The sequence below is a fragment of the Pyrus communis genome, chromosome 9 (genome assembly GCF_963583255.1).
Source record: "Pyrus communis chromosome 9, drPyrComm1.1, whole genome shotgun sequence".
NCBI lineage: Eukaryota > Viridiplantae > Streptophyta > Magnoliopsida > Rosales > Rosaceae > Pyrus > Pyrus communis.
Window position 1 is genome coordinate 16,546,392 of NC_084811.1, and position 17,465 is coordinate 16,563,856.

At 39.8% G+C, this 17,465-nt stretch overlaps 1 protein-coding gene across 1 annotated transcript in view; it reads left to right on the plus strand.

The window, feature by feature from the left end:
* Positions 1 to 811: 811 nt before the first annotated feature.
* Positions 812 to 17,465, plus strand: part of LOC137744432 (uncharacterized) — a gene marked incomplete at its 3' end in the record, with an annotated part of 33,087 nt that continues 16,433 nt past the window's right edge. Inside the window, exons 1-2 of the mRNA XM_068484248.1 lie at positions 812 to 1,042; positions 1,096 to 1,437. Of these exons, the coding sequence (XP_068340349.1) occupies positions 812 to 1,042; positions 1,096 to 1,437 (573 nt within the window). The remainder of the gene's footprint in view (positions 1,043 to 1,095; positions 1,438 to 17,465) is intronic.

The window sequence follows — 17,465 nt, forward strand, 5'->3', positions numbered from 1 at the left end:
TTCAGCCTCGGGGTTGGACAATGCCGTGCCTATTTGCATTCAATATCCTAGGGCAGCCCCGGACAAGACCGATGAGTTTGAATTAAAGTCAAGCTTGCTGCATCATATTCTTAAATACCATGGGTTGTCCATGGAAGATCCAAACAAGCATTTGAAGGAGTTTGAAGTTGTATGCTCAAGCATGACACCCATTAACGTGGATGGGAATATTTTGAAGATGAAAGCCTTTCATTCTCTCTTTTGGAAAAGGCTAAAGATTGGCTATACGAATTGGCACCCGAAACAGTTACTTCTTGGGAAAGTATGAAACGAGCGTTCTTGGAGAAATTCTTTCCAACTTCAAGAGTAATTCTTTTGAGAAAGAAAATTAGTGGCATTCAACAAAACCAAGGGGAGTTTTTTCCAGCATATTATGAGCGTTTCAAAGCCCTTGTTGCATCTTGCCCACAACACCAAATGAAGGAAGAGCTTCTAATTCAATACTTTTACGAATGACTCCTTCCAATTGAGAGACAAATGCTAGATGCTTCAGCGGGAGGTGCTTTGGTTGACAAAACACCGGTGGCTGCCAAGGTCCTAATTGCAAATCGAGCCTTGAATGCACAACAATACGAGGGAGTTGAACAAAGAGACCCCCCATAACAACAAGTGAATGAGGTAAGTGCAATTTCTGAAATTCAATCTCAATTAGCTAATCTCACTATGCTTGTGTCTTAGGTTGTTGAAGGATCCAAAATGCAAGGTGCGGCCATATGTGGAGTGTGCTCTATGCAAGGACATCTCAATGATCAATGTCCTCAATTGATAGAGAATGGAGGATGGGAAAGTGCCCATGTCGTGGGGTACCAAAGTCAAAACCAACCAAGGAATGATCCATACTCAAATACATACAATCCGGGATGGAGAGATCACCCAAATTTCAAGTGGAGGGAGCCTTAACAACCTCAACAACAAGGAGGAATTCGACAGCCACCCCCAGGGATATATTAGAGGCCATTTGCACAATCTCAACCTCAATCACAAACTGCCCAACAAAACTCAGGTTCGCTAATTGATAATGATCAAACTTTTCAATTACTAACTTCTATATCGCAGGGATTACAAAATCAAAATAATAGAATAGCGAACCAAGAAAAAGAGATGAGTGACGTAAAGAAGCAAATAGGGCAGATTTCAGAGTTCCTTAGGCAGTTTAGAGAACAAGGCAAACTTCCAAGTTCAACCATTGTGAATCCAAAGGGAAGCTTTGAAACCGCCAAAGCCATTACGTTGAGAAGTGGTAAGGAGCTTGGAAGTCATCCAAAACCATCCGAACAAGGCCTTAATGAGGAGGAAAAACTGCTGCAAGAAGAAGAACATGGAGTAAAGGCCACGGCAAGGGAAGCCAAAACCTTGCCGCAACCCTCTAGTGCACCAAAACCATCCCAAGCCACCAAGGTGAGTCCAAATTCGAATTTGTCTAGTTCTATTCCACTAAATGTGCCCTTTCCTATCAGGTTTATGCAATCTAAGACAGATGAGGATGAAAAAGACATCCTGGAGGCGTTTAGGAAGGTGCATGTCAATATCCTGCTCCTTGATGCAATAAAGCAAATTCCGAAGTACGCTAAGTTTTTGAGGAAGATTTGTACAACAAGGAAATGGATTCGGGAGAAAGACCACACATGTAAGTGAGAATGTCTCTGCAATGTTGCAAAGAGAGCTGCCACCTAAATGCAAAGATCCAGGTAGTTTCACTATCCCTTGTGTAATTGGTAATACAAGGTTCGAACATGTTATGCTAGATTTAGGTGCATCAATTAATGTCATGCCATACTCTGTTTATGCGTCTATGAATCTAGGAGAGCTTAAAAATGATGGTGTTATTATTCAATTAGCCGATTGATCTAATGCATACCCGAGAGGAGTTTTGGAAGATGTTTTGGTGCAGGTAGACCACTTGATTTTTCTTGCAGATTTCTATGTGCTTGACATGGAGGATTCAACCCACTCTCCACCATCGCCACTCTTACTTGGACGACCTTTTGATAGGAGCATATTTAGGCGACTTACTTAGCTTGTTTTCATGCATTTATATTGTTAATTCATAGTTGTTTTAGTAGTTTAAGCCATTTTCGTGTGTTTTTAGGTTCATATGGCTAAGGAAGCAAAAAAATGCATTTTGGAGCATTTTGGAGCAAAATTGGACTTGGAATGGATAGCTTATGTTTGGAGCAAAAGGAATGGACGAAATTGAAGGATTCCTAATCCATTGCAGTCACATGCACCCATAATCATTCACACCTTGCAGCCACATGCATTCACTCTTCATAAATCAGCCACATGCACATTCAATCATTCACACCACAACCTTGCACATGCTTTCCCATTTCATTATTCATTCACTTTGCACCACCAATTCAGCCACATGCACTTATTCCTTCATTATTTCACCCACATGCTCTCCCATTTCAGATTGCATTCACCCTTTAATCCATTGCAGCCACATGCACTCCCATTTTCTCCCAAAACATTGCACATGCATTTTCAGCTTTCCACCAAGTTCCTAGCTGTCATATTCCCTCTTCTTCACCTATAAATAAGCATCCATTGCAGCCACAATTCACACACACTTCCATATTCAGAAAATCATCTCTCATACACATTCATTCACGCCAGAAATTCATTCCCTCTCTCTAACACTGCCATACTTCACCATTCTTCATATTTTCTGCCCAAAAACACTCCTTGCCTTCCCCTACATCCATCCCTACCCTAAACACATCATTCTACATCATCCATAACCCCCAAAACTCACCAAAACCCCTTGTGTTGCAGCAACTAGAGGAGAAGAGGCCTAAACGTTCATACAATTCAAGATTGAGTTGTTGGGATTTTTAGGTGTTCTTCGTTCTTGTTTTCAATGTTTACTTTGTTATTACTCTCTAAGTTTGTTGTAATCATGAGTGGCTAAACCCCTAATTAGTTAGGGGAAAGTTTGAAGCCATGGACATATGTTGGTTATGATTTGATTTACTCCAGTTATGAATTCATGAACTTTAGATGTGGTTTACTTTTCTGTTTTGATTAAGAACTTGTTTATGTATGTGGGTTGAGGGTCGACACTTAATTTGCATGCCTAAACTTGATGCTAGGATATAAGGGAATTTCACCTAATCGTTATGAACTTATATTCATGAGTAGTAAAAATCGCTAGTCACGATTGTGTTTAGTAACCCTAGGCTGGATTAACATGCGTATTCCATAGTTATGAATGCCTAGTCGATGTTTATGATTTCCGTTGAACTTAATGATCCTTGTTGAATGTCTCTATCATGCGTATTCCATAGTTAGGGACTTTGATTAGGAATAATTTGGTTGTAATGCGTATTCCATTCAATCCAATGAATCTAGGGAAATCTGAAAGTTAATTTAAGCGGACCTAATTAACTTGGAGCATTGTCATTCATCGTTTGTTGAAGTCATAACTGGGAATCAAATTATATGCATATGTTCATGTGTGGATAAGGAACCCTCTAACTAGTTTCTCATCATTCTATTTCATCAATTTCGTTTTTACAATCTGCCCTTAATTAGAATCTGTGCATTTAATTTAATTTCGTCAAAACCTTAATCCCCCTTTACTTTAGTGTCCAACTTAGTTAGAAAGTGTCTTAGTTTGTGTTTATAAGTGTTTTGATTCAATTTGTTACACAAATTCGTCCAAATTCACCAAAGTGTTCAAAACTGCCCAGAAAGTGTTTTTAAGGCAGTTTTGAGTGTTTTGGGTGATGTTTGAGTCTTTTAGTTTGTTTGAGTATTTTAAATTTTAGGTTTGCATTCATTAAGTCTAGTTTAGTGTTCTAAATATTGTTTTTACGTTTTTGAGTCAATTTCACATTGGTTAGCATCCCTAGTTAATCCTCGGTCTAGAACGATCCCTATTTGCTCATATACTACAATTGTCATCCATAGGGTTTAATTTGTGTGTCAAGTTAATTTTCATATCAAATTTTGGCGCCGTTGCCGGGGATTAGCAAAATTGCTAATCCCTTGTGTTTTTGCCGTATGTTTTTAGTGTAATTTACCTAGTTTTCTTATTTTGTTTTGTTTTCTTGGTTTAGGTACTAGTGCATGACGCGGAGTTCTCAAACTGTGCATGCACATATCTTGGACTTTAACGACGATTTTGAACGTGATTTGAGAAGAAAGAGGAGGCATCCCGAACCTAGTGAACCTAGTTCAAGTTCAGAGGCCGAATCTGAGTTTGAAAGTGTGGAAGAAGAAGTTATGGCAGCGGACAATCGGACCATTAAAGAGCTTTCGGCCTCGGGGTTGGCCAATGCCGCACCATTATACATTCAATACCCCGCGGCTGCCCAAGGCAAGACCGATGAATTCGAGTTGAAGTCAAGCTTGTTGCACCACATTCCAAAGTACCATGGGCTGTCCATGGACGATCCAAACAAGCATTTGAAGGAGTTTGAAGTTGTATGCTCAAGCATGACACCCATTAACGTTGATGGGAATATTATGAAGATGAAAGCTTTTCCATTCTCTCTTGTGGAAAAGGCTAAGGATTGGCTTTATGAATTGGCACCCGGGACCGTTACTTCTTGGGAGAGCATGAAGCGAGCATTCTTGGAGAAGTTCTTCCCTACTTCAAGAGTCATTCTCTTGAGGAAGAAAATTAGCGGAATCCAACAAAGTCAAGGAGAATCTTTTCCGGCATACTACGAGCGTTTTAAAGCCCTTGTTGCATCATGTCCTCAACATCAAATGAAGGAGGAGCTTCTCCTTTAATATTTCTATGAGGGCCTTCTTCCCATTGAAAGGCAAATGCTCGATGCTTCGGCGGGAGGTGCATTGGTGGACAAAACTCCTATGGCAGCCAAGACCCTAATTGCAAACCGTGCTCTAAATGCACAACAATATGAAGGACTTGGGCAAAGGGACCCCCCACGACAACACTTGAATGAGGTAAGTTCTCAATCTGATATTCAATCTCAGTTAGCTAATCTTACTTCTATTATGTCTCAGATGGCCGAAGGAATGAAGATACAAGGACCGATTGTATGTGGTGTATGTTCTATCCAAGGACACCCTTCGGAAAGATGCCCTCAATTGATTGAGAATGGGGGATGGGAGAGTGCAAATGCCATTGGATTTCCGAGCCACAATCAACCAAGGAATGATCAATATTCCAACACATACAATCCAGGTTGGAAAGACCATCCAAACTTCAAGTGGAGGGAGCCTCAACAACCTCACCAACAAGGAGGTTTTAGACAACAACCCCCGGGGTTCTACACCAAGCCATTCGGCCAAGACCAAACCCAACCCCAATCCGCCCAAAACCATCAAGGTACGTCTTTAGATAATGCTACTATTCTTAAGTTGCTTACTAGTTTGTCTCAGGGGCAAGAGAATCAAACCAAAGCCATGCAAAACCAAGACAAAAGGGTGGATCACTTGGAGAAACAAATTGGGCAGATTGCGGAGTTTGTAGGACAATTCCGAGACAAAGGCAAGCTCCCTAGCTCAACCATTGTCAATCCAAAGGGAGGGTTCGAATCTGCCAAGGCAATCATGTTGAGAAGTGGTAAGGAGGTCGGAACCACCTCAAGGCCGTCCAAAACAAGTCAAGAATAGGACATGTTGCTGCAAGAAGAGGAGGAACAAGGAATAAAGGCCACGGCAAGGGTGAAAGAAACTTTGCCGCAGCCCCCTATTGTGCCAAAACCGTCCAACACACCTAAGGTAAGTCCAAACTCGACTTTGACAAGTTCTATTCCACTAAACGTGCCCTTTCCTGGCAGGTTTAGGCAATCAAATAAGGAAGAAGCCGAGAAGGACATTCTAGAGACCTTTCGGAAAGTTCAAGTCAATATCCCGCTCCTAGATGCCATAAAGCAAGTGCCCAAATACGCTAAGTTCTTGAAGGAATTGTGCACTACAAGGAAGAGGGCGTCACATAAAGAGGTAGTAAGGGTAAGTGAGAACGTTTCCGCTGTTTTACAAAGAAAGTTACCACCAAAGTGCAAAGATCCAGGTAGCTTTACAATCCCTTGTATTATTGGTCAAACTAAGTTCGAACATGCTATGTTAGACTTAGGAGCTTCAATTAACGTCATGCCATACTCTATTTATGCTTCAATGAACCTTGGTGAATTGAAAAATGATGGTGTGATTATTCAGTTGGCCGATAGATCTAATGCCTATCCAAAGGGCGTATTGGAAGATGTCTTAGTGCAGGTGAATGATTTGATCTTCCCGGCGGATTTCTATGTCCTTGAAATGGAGGAAACCACCCATGCTCCATCCTTGCCGATTCTTCTTGGGAGGCCATTCATGAAGACGGCCCGAACTAAGATAGACGTGTTTAAAGGCACTTTAACAATGGAATTCGATGGGGAAGTGATTGATTTTAATATTTCTGAAACTATGAGATTTCCTAACGATGATCACTCATGTTTCTCTATTGATATTCTTGATTCTTTGGCGCAGGCACACTTTGATCAATTACATGGCGATGCACTTGAAACGGTCATTACAAATGGCATAGAAATGAAGGATCACATGGATGTCACCATAACAAACCACGGCACACAATTGAACACCCATGCCGAGGCCTTTGATGAAGATGTAATTGAGACCGTGGCAGCCCTAGAGTCATTGCCACGGCTCCAAGGTAAGTTCCCTAGTCCAATTTCAATTCCAATTTCAACTAATAAGTTGCTTCCTTCTATAGAACAACCACCTACACTTGAGCTCAAACCGTTGCCAAATCACTTGAAGTATGTGTTTTTGGGCGAGCAAGACACATTGCCCGTCATTATAGCTTCATCACTCACGGCACAAGAGGAGGAGAAGTTGGTGAGGGTTCTCAAAGAGCACAAGACGGCCATAGGGTGGACTTTGGCCGACATTAAGGGTATAAGTCCTACCACGTGCATGCATCGAATTCTCATGGAAGAAGGCGCCAAACCATCAAGGGAAGCCCAACGTCGACTCAACCCACCAATGATGGAAGTAGTGAAGAAGGAAATCATCAAATTGCTTGATTGTGGCGTCATCTATCCCATCTCGGATAGTTGTTGGGTTTCACCGGTCCAAGTGGTTCCCAAGAAGTCCGGAGTCACGGTGGTGAAAAATGAAGAAGATGAACTTGTGCCTACATGCATTCAAACCGGTTGGAGGGTGTGCATTGACTATAGGAAGCTAAATGCGGCAACAAGGAAAGATCACTTCCCTTTGCCATTCATCGATCAAATGCTTGAAAGGTTAGCCGGTCATTCTTTTTATTGCTTTCTTGATGGTTATTCGGGATATAATCAAATTGTCATAGCGCCGGATGATTAAGAAAAGACCACCTTTACTTGTCCATTTGGTACTTTTGCATATCGTCGTATGCCATTTGGTTTGTGCAATGCACCGGCCACTTTCCAACGATGCATGGTAAGTATCTTCTCTGATTACGTTGAAAAGATAATTGAAGTATTTATGGACGATTTTAGTGTGTTTGGAGACTCATTTGATGCTTGTTTGCATAATCTCACTTTAATCTTGAAAAGATGCATGGAAACTAACCTTGTTTTGAATTGGGAAAAATGTCATTTTATGGTTAAACAAGGTATAGTTTTGGGTTATATCATCTCTGAAAAAGGAATTGAAGTTGATAAGTCTAAAATAGATCTTGTACGTCACTTACCCTCTCCTACTTCGGTTAGAGAGGTTCGTTCTTTTCTTGGCCATGCAGGATTCTATCGTAGGTTTATCAAGGATTTCTCGAAGGTTGCACAACCTCTTTGCCGTCTCCTACAAAAAGACGTGACGTTTGAATTCACCAAGGAGTGCACGGCATCATTCAACCTACTTAAGGAGTTGTTGACCACGGCACCCATCATTGTTCCACCGGATTGGAGCCTACCTTTCGAGCTTATGTGCGATGCTTCCGATTATGCATTAGGAGCTGTTTTGGGGCAAAGGAAGGAAAAAAGGCCGCATGTTATCTATTATGCCTCTCGGACTTTAAATGATGCACAATTGAATTATTCTACCACTGAAAAAGAACTTCTTGCTGTTGTGTTTGCTTTAGATAAATTCCGTTCTTATTTGCTTGGTACTAAAGTTATTATTTATACTGACCATGCAGCATTGAAGTATTTGTTCACCAAGAAGGAGGCCAAACCACGACTCATTCGTTGGATGCTTCTTCTCCAAGAGTTCGATATCGAAATCCGGGACAAGAAGGGAAGTGAAAACGTGGTGGCTGACCACTTGAGCCGTATGGTGCATGAGGAGGATGCCGTGCCTATCATAGAGACATTCCCAGATGAGCAACTGATGTCCGTCAAGGTAAGTGAACCGTGGTATGCTGATTTGGTGAATTATTTGGTGTCTAAACATGTTCCTAGTGAATTACTTAAACACCAATGTGATAAATTAAAGAAAGAGGCACGATTTTATGTGTGGGATGACCCGTATTTATGGAAATATTGCCCTGACCAAGTTATACGTAGGTGTGTGCACGATTCTGAGTTTAATGCTATTCTAACCTTTTGTCACACTTATGCTTGTGGGGGACACTTTGGCACTCAAAGAACAGCACTTAAGGTGTTAGAATGTGGTTTCTATTGGCCTACCATCTTTAGGGATGCTAGAACATTTTGCATGTCTTGTGATAGATGCCAAAGAACGGGCAATATTGGTCCTAAACAACAAATGCCGCAAACCCCCATTTTTAGTGTTGAAATCTTTGATGTTTGGGGTATTGATTTTATGGGTCCCTTTCCTTTGTCACATGGGTTTCTTTATATATTGCTTGCTGTGGACTATGTGTCGAAATGGGTGGAAGCAAAAGCCACCCGAACTAATGATTCTCAAGTGGTTGCAGATTTTGTGAAAACTAACATTTTTGCAAGGTTTGGAATGCCACGAGTTCTAATCAGTGATGGAGGTTCCCATTTTTGTAGTCGAACCATCGAGGCGTTGCTCAAGAAATACAATGTCACGCATAAGGTGGCCACACCTTATCATCCTCAAACGAGTGGGCAAGCCGAGGTTTCGAATAGGGAAATCAAGCAAATTCTTGAGAAGACCGTGGGGCCTACAAGGAAGGATTGGAGTTTGCGCTTAAACGATGCATTGTGGGCGTATCGCACTGCCTACAAAACTCCCATTGGGATGTCACCTTTTCGGCTCATCTATGGGAAGCCATGCCATCTTCCCGTCGAACTAGAGCATCGTGCACATTGGGCCGTCAAAACGTTCAATATGGACCTTGATGCCGCAGGTTTACATAGGAAGCTTCAATTGTGTGAGCTTGATGAAATCCGAAATGAAGCATATGAGAATGCTCGGATTTACAAGGAGAAAACGAAGGCATTCCATGACAAGATGATTCGTGCCAAGACGTTCTCTATTGGGCAGAAAGTGTTGTTCAATTCTCGCCTTCGGTTGTTTCCAGGTAAGTTGCGTTCCAAATGGGTTGGTCCTTTTATTGTCACTAATGTTTTCCCTCATGGTGCAGTGCAAATCAAAAGTTCAAGGACGCAGCAAGAATTCAAAGTGAATGGGCATCGATTGAAGCCCTATTACGAGACATTTGAGGAGCATGTCGTGGAGGAGGTACCCCTCCATGCCGTGGAACCTAGTCAAGCTTAAACGGAGGTACCGTCCGGCTGGAAGACGTTAAAGCAAGCGCTTCTTGGGAGGCAACCCATGTGTTGAAACACGAGAAGAACGAACTTTCACTCCAAACCCAGATTTGCGTCCCTAACCTATCTCTTTATTGCTATTACTTTGCCATTTGTGTTATGTTTGCTAGTTGTGTTAGTTGATTGTTTTTGTGTTAATCTAAGTTTGAAACATTGAGGACAATGTTTGGTTTAAGTGTGGGGGGGGTAAACAAGCTGTTTTTGCATGAAATTCGTGGGATTTTATCACCTATCACTTCACATGTTGTTTCTCACCGTTTTAAAGTGTTTTTAGTGTGTTTTGATGTGTTTTAGTGTCATATAACAGAAAACCTTAGAAAAATTCGAAAAAGTTTGAAAAATACCAAAAAGAGTCGTTTTTGAGTCATTTTTGTGTTTTAGGGTACCTTCCAACACAATGATGAGGATTTGGTTTTAAATTACATGACTATTATAGAATGTTGTAAACATGGCTGGAAGTTGATTTATGCTTTGGTTTATGCTTGGTTATGGTTATAGCTTATGAATTCACATGTAATTACAAAGAGAAAATCTGTTTTTGTAACATGCTTGAACGAAGGAACTTAAACTAAAGCTACATCCTTGTGAGACTTGAGCCTATAACGTTCTTTGGAGAGTATAAATCTGTGATTTCTTGTTTTCTAAAGTCGTTGCATGATCTCATCATTCTTTGCTTGGTTGCTACTTGGAATGCATTTCATTATAGTTCCAAATACTAGAACTCATGCCCAATTCATTCAAAGCATGATATTGATTGCATAACATACAATAAGATGAAGTTGTTAGTCAAGCCAAAGCCAAAAAGCCTATCCCTTTTCACATGTATTGTAGGATTACCCCTTTTGAGCATTTTCAAGCTTATTTTCTTTGTTAACCACATTATCCTCACCTAGCTTAGATTAGAACTTTCCATACCCTTGTTCTTAAAGGATAGTGAAGCATGACTTAGAATGAACTCCTTTTGATCAATATATTGCAGAAAATAAGTGTGGGGGAAGATAATAGGGCACGGCCAAAGAATGAAATAAAGAAAAAAAAAAAAAAAAAAAAAAAAAAAAGAGTTGAAAAATAAAAAGAAATTAGAAAAGTGTTGAAAAGAAAAAAAAAAGAGTTGAAAAATAAGTGAGAATGATCTCACAAGTATTGGTTATTGAAGGAAGGGTCCAAAAGAGTGAATTTGACCCTAATTGTGCATGAATCTTCCCTTGTGTTTAAAAGTTGATTTCTGCCATTAAAAGTGAGTTTAAGTGTCAATTTCATTACTTTGCTTCCTATTGCTTTAAGAACCTTTGTTTGTCCTTTGCTTTTCCTTGTTAGCCATTACCCTTAGCCCCGTTACAACGCTCAACTTCTATCTTGATGTTATGTATTCAATATGTGGAGTTTGAATTTGGTATGAGCATATGGAATCACTGGTTCTCGTTCTAAGTAGTAGCATTCCATTCATGAGATCATATTCATGTCATTGTCGTAAATCCAGAAAATGCTTTCTTTGATATTGATAGGAGCATATTCATGCAACTTAAATGGCTTGTTCTCGTGCATTTACGTTATGTTTCTCTCGTTATTTTAGTCCTTTATGCTTCTTTTGTGTGTTTTCAGGTTCTAAGGGCCTAGGGAGCAAGAAAGTGCATTTTGAGGCCATTTGGAGCATTTTTGGGCATGGATTGGATAGCTTATCCATGGAGCCAAGAGGATGGACGAATTTGAAGGCCTTGTATGCACTTGAAGACACAAAACAATGGCTCTAGCCCAATCAAACACATTATGCCATACAAACCAACCTATTTTAGGCCCATTCTATGTACTTAAACCCTAGCCCTTTAAACTAATTCATTTATCACTTATCAAACCATTCACTTATCACTCACCACATATCATTCACTTATCACTTAACATATCATTCATTTATTTCACTTCCATACTCCTCTTAATTCCACATGCATTCTCACACATGCACATCATTCACTCACATTTCCACCATTCATTCTTTATTCCTTTCCAAACATCTCACATGCATTTCCACCTTCCTACTTCATCATTTCACCACATTCTCCCTCTTTAACTCACATGCATTCATCATAATTCACAACACAAAACAACTTCATTGCCATGGGTTCCCATTTCCTTTCCAAACATCTCACATGCATTTCTTCATTATTTCCTAACCCTACATGCATTATTTATTGCATCTTCACATGCATTCACACACACTTTACACATTCAAACCGTGAGCTCCCATTCCTATATGCCATTTTCAGATTTCCACCCACTAACCTAGTCATCAACACATGCACTTCCACCTTTCATCCACAATGATTCATGATTCATTCACTTTGCATCCTTTAAATCACATACTTTTCCATCATTAATTAGCCACTTGCATCTTAAACAAACAACCATATGTTCCCTCCACTACTCCTATAAATACCCTTGCATTCATTCATTCAATTCATATCTCATATTTCCATTCACAACACTTCACACAACACAAATACACATCCATTGCCGCAATTCCCCTTCCATTTTCTGTGCAGTTTTTCTCCTTCATTGCAGCCACTATCCAACCACTTCCCATCCCTCCAAAACACTTCACATAATCCCCAAAGCTCACCTTAGACCTTGTGCTACAACAACGAGGAAGAAAAGAGTGCTTAAACGTTCATACAATTCAAGTTTGAGTTGTTGGAATGTTTAGGTGTTTCTTTGATTTCAAAGTTTAAATTTAATTCTCTTTGTTTTGTACGTATGAGAAGGGAAGAGAAGAGTGCCTAAACGTTCATACAATTCACGTTTGAGTTGTTGGAATGTTTAGGTGTTTCTTTAATTTCAAAGTTATGAGGAACTAAACCCCCTTTAGCTAGGGGGTGATTCGAAACTATGTTTATATTTGCAATTTGAATTGATTACGTTTGGTTGGAATTTCATAAGTTGTGGATTCAATTCGTTTAACTGTTTGATTGATAACTTATTTATGTTTGTTCATTGAGATTGCAAGCTTAATTTTCATGCATAAATATGACGCTAGAATATAAGTGAATTTCACCTAATCGCTATGAACTTATATTCACAAGTAGTGGAGGTTGCTTATAAACAATCGCGTTAAACGAATTCTTGGCATAAGTTTCATGCGTATTCCATAGTAACGAATGCCTCGTCGATGTTTATGATTTCCGTTGAACTTAATGATCTTTGTTGAATGTCTCTATCATGCGTATTCCATAGTTAGGGACTTTGATTAAGAATAATTTGGTTGTAATGCGTATTCCATTCAATCCAACGAATTTAGGGAAATCTGAAAGTTAATCTAAGTGGATCTAATTAACTTGGAGCATTGAGTTTCACAACTTATCGAAAGACCAACTGAGAATCAATTTTGTTTTGCAAGTGTAACATGTGTGGAGAAGAACCCCTTGGCTATTCCATCATCCATATTTTTATCACATTCATATTTACATTTTGCCTTTAATTATATTCTGTCTTTTTAATTTAATATCGTCCAACCACAATTCCCCCCCTATTTTGTTAAGTCTTAATCATTCGTATTTGTTTTATTTTTGTATCTTTAAGCTTTTGGAGTCATAAACAATTGCAAATTCGTCTAAATCAAGTTCTAGCTTCTATTTGAGTCAATTTGATTGTTTTAGACAATTTGAGTTTTTCAAAGCCTTTCTGAGTCATAGTAGTCTTGTTAAGAGTATTTTAATTTAGTTTTTATGTTTTTAAGTCAATTTAGAAGGTTTTAGCAAGCCCTCCTAATCCCCGGTCTAGAACGATCCCTCACTTATCCATTCTACTACAATTGTCAAACGAGGGTTTAATTTGAGTGTCAAGTAAATCTCGCATCAAATTTTGGCGCCGTTGCCGGGGATTAGAAAATTTGCTAATCCCTTGGATTGTTTTATTTTCGTTTGTTTTTATTTTATTCCAGATTCTTAATCTTGTTTTGTTTCTTGTTTTAGGTACTTGTTTATGACTCGGAGTTCTCATCCGATTCGTGAACATATCCTGGAGTGATTGGGTTCTTCGTCCGGCTGTGATGCGAGAATTATACGCACACAAATTAAACCCTCTTTTTATCAATTGTAGTGAAGAATGTTCTAAGGGCAAAGTATGCAAAAGGATGCCTTTTGGAGCCTTTTGGAGCAAATTAGAGATTGGAATGGATATCATATGCTTGGAGCCAAGAGGATGGACGAAATTGAAGGATTCCTCCTCCATTGCAGCCACATGCACATTCAATCATTCACACCAAAACCTTGCACATGCTTTCCCATTTCATTATTCATTCACCTTGCAGCCACTCCACATGCATTTCTAGCTTTTCCTTTGCATTCCCCCTTTAATCAACACATACATCCATTCACCACAGAAATAAGGCCTTTGTGCCAGAAATTCACCCATTCCAAACACTCTTCCATAAACTCATCCATTGCAGAAATGTAGACCATCAAACTCCCTTGTGCCGTGCTCTCCCTTACAATCCAAACACCATCCTTCCATTTCCACCACTCCCCAAACCATTCACACCATCAAACTATCCCTAGACCTTGTGCTACAACGAAGAGGAAGAGAAGAGTGCCTAAACATTCATACAATTCAAGTTTGAGTTGTTGGAATGTTTAGGTGTTTCTTTGATTTCAACGTTTAATTTCAATACTCTTTGTTTTGTACGAATGAGGAATGGAAGATAAGAGGGCCTAAACGTTCATACAATTCAAGTTTGAGTTGTTGGAATGTTTAGGTGTTTCTTTGATTCTCTTTGTTTTGTACCATGAGGAACTAAACCCCCCTTGGTTAGGGGGTGATTCAAATATATGTTTATGCTTGCATTTTGATTTGATTACATCTAATTGCGTTTCATAAGTTGTGGATTCAATTTGTTTAACCGTTTGATTGATAACTTATTCATGTATGTTTATTGAGAATGCGCGCTTAATTTTCATGCATGAATATGACGCTAGAATATAAGTAAGTTTCACCTAATCGTTATGAACTTATATTCACAAGTAGTGGAGGTTGCTTATAAACAATCGCGTTAAACAAATTCTTGGCATAAGTTTCATGCAATCCATAGTAACGAATGCCTCGTCAACACTTATAATTTTCATAGAGCGTAATGATTCTTGCTTGTATCTCTTCTATGCATTCATGTTGAGGACTTGTGGGGAATGTTTTGAATTGTTGTATGCGCTAACCCATCCAATTCAATAACGTTAGGAAGATTTGAAGGTTAATTAGTGCATCACGGTTAACCCGGGGTGTTGAGTTTCATGGTTTATTGAAATGCAATTGGAAATCATTTTATTATGCAAGTATAACATGTATGGAGATGAACCCCTTAGCCATTCTATCATCCATTCATTCCATTCCATCAAATTCGTTTTACAAGCTGTTTAGTTTATTAACTTGTTTTGTTATTTCAATTTTCATATAAATCTAAATCCCCCTTTACTTTAATGTCCAATTTAGTTAGAAATCAATTTAGTTTGTGCTTTTAAGTGTTTTGATTCATTTTATTTCCCAATTTCGTCCAAATTCACCAAAGTGCTCAAAACTGCCCAGAAAGTGATTTTAAGGCAGTTTTGAGTGTTTTGGGTGATGTTTGAGTCTTTTGGTTTGTTTTAATGTTTTAAGTGTTTAGTTTTACATTCTTTGAGTTAGTTTAGTGTTTTATATTGTGTTTTTACGTTCTTGATTCATTTTATTACTTAATTTCGTCCAAATTTGTGTTTGTGCTCAAATCTGCCCAGAAAGTGGTTTTTAGGCAGATTTGAGTGTGTTTGTGTTGTTTTGAGTCTTTTGGTTTGTCTTAGAGTTTTAAAGTTTAGTTTTGCATTCTTTGAGTCTAGTATAGTGTTTCATATTGTTATTTTACGTTTTTGAGTCAAATCCAAGTGGTTAACAATCCCTCCTAATCCCCGGTCCAGAACGATCCCTACTTATACATATACTACAATTTGACGAAAAGAGGGTTTAATTTGTGTGCGTATAATTCTCGCATCAAATTTTGGCGCCGTTGCCGGGGATTAGCAACTTTGCTAATCCTTTGTCTTTATTTTTATATTTTGTTTTTCGTGCATTCTTATTTCAAATTCTTAGTTTGTTTGTTTCCTTGTTTTTTTTTAGGTACTGTGTATGACTCGTAGCTCTCGGCCTATTATAGAGAACATCTCCGACTTTGACGGTGATTTTGAACGCACTTTGAGGAGAACGAGGAGTCAACAAGAGCCACCACAACCTCCACCACAACCTGGGCTTGAAGAAGACGAAGTAGGTGTAGAAGAAAAGCCCACGGATCAGATTTTTGAAGAAGAACAAGCCATGGCAGCAGATAATAGAACCATCAAGGAGCTTTCGGCCTCGGGTTTGGATAATGCATTGCCTCTTTGTATCCAATACCCCACGGCTGCAGAGGGGAAGACTGAGGAATTTGAACTCAAATCCAGTTTATTACACCATATTCCGAAGTTCCATGGCTTGTCTATGGAAGACCCCAACAAACACTTGAAGGAGTTCGAGGTGGTTTGTTCGAGCATGACCCCCGTCAATGTGGATGGGAGTATATTGAAGATGAAGGCCTTTCCATTTTCACTTATGGACAAGGCCAAAGATTGGCTCTACGAACTAGCCCCGGGAACTGTGACTTCGTGGGAGAGTATGAAGCGTGCTTTCTTGGAGAAATTCTTCCCTACTTCGAGAGTGATTCTCCTACGGAAGAAAATTAGTGGTATTCAACAGAATCATGGCGAGACATTCCCGGCTTATTATGAGCGCTTCAAGGGCCTTGTAGCTTCATGTCCTCAACATCAAATGAAGGAGGAACTTCTCCTTCAATATTTCTATGAGGGCCTCCTTCCTATCGAACGTCAAATGCTTGATGCATCAGCGGGAGGAGCATTGGTGGACAAAACACCAAGGGATGCCAAGATTCTTATAGCCAACCGAGCGCTCAACGCTCAACAATATGAAGGAGTGGGTCAAAGGGAAGCCCCACGACAACAAAGTGTAAATGAGGTGAGTGCTATTTCTGAAATTCAATCACAACTTGCTAATCTTACTTCTCTTGTTTCTCAGGTTGTGATTGGTCCAAAAGCACAAGAACACCAAGTTTGTGGCGTGTGCTCAATTCAAGGGCATCCATCCGACAAGTGCCCTCAACTAATCGAGAATGGTGGGTGGGAATCTGCCAATGCAATTGGCTTCCAAGGACAAAATCAAAACAACCCATACTCGAACACTTACAATGCCGGATGGAGGGACCATCCAAACTTCAAATGGAGGGAGCCACAACAAGCTGCCCAACAAGGAGGATTTAGGCCAAACCCCCCTGGTTTTTATTCCAAGCCGTATGCACCCCAACAACCCCAACAACCCCAACAACCTTCGACATCATCTCATTCAGGTACGTCCTTGGAAAGTGATCAAGCTATGCAATTACTAACCTCTATTTCGCAGGGGTTGCAAAATCAAAACAACCGGATAGCAAATAACGAGAAGGAAATGACGGATATGAAGAAACAAATAGGGCAGATTTCTGAGTTCCTTGGACAGATTAGAGAGCAAGGAAAGCTTCCTAGCTCAACCACAGTCAATCCAAAGGGAGGATTCGAATCCGCCAAGGCCATCACCCTAAGGGGTGGAAAAGAAGTTGGGACCGAGCCAAACAATCCCAAATCTGCCCAGAAAGTAGATGAAGAGACGACACAACCTGAGGCAGATCACCCTAACTCGGCCAAATCAGGTAATTTAAGTTCAAATTCATGT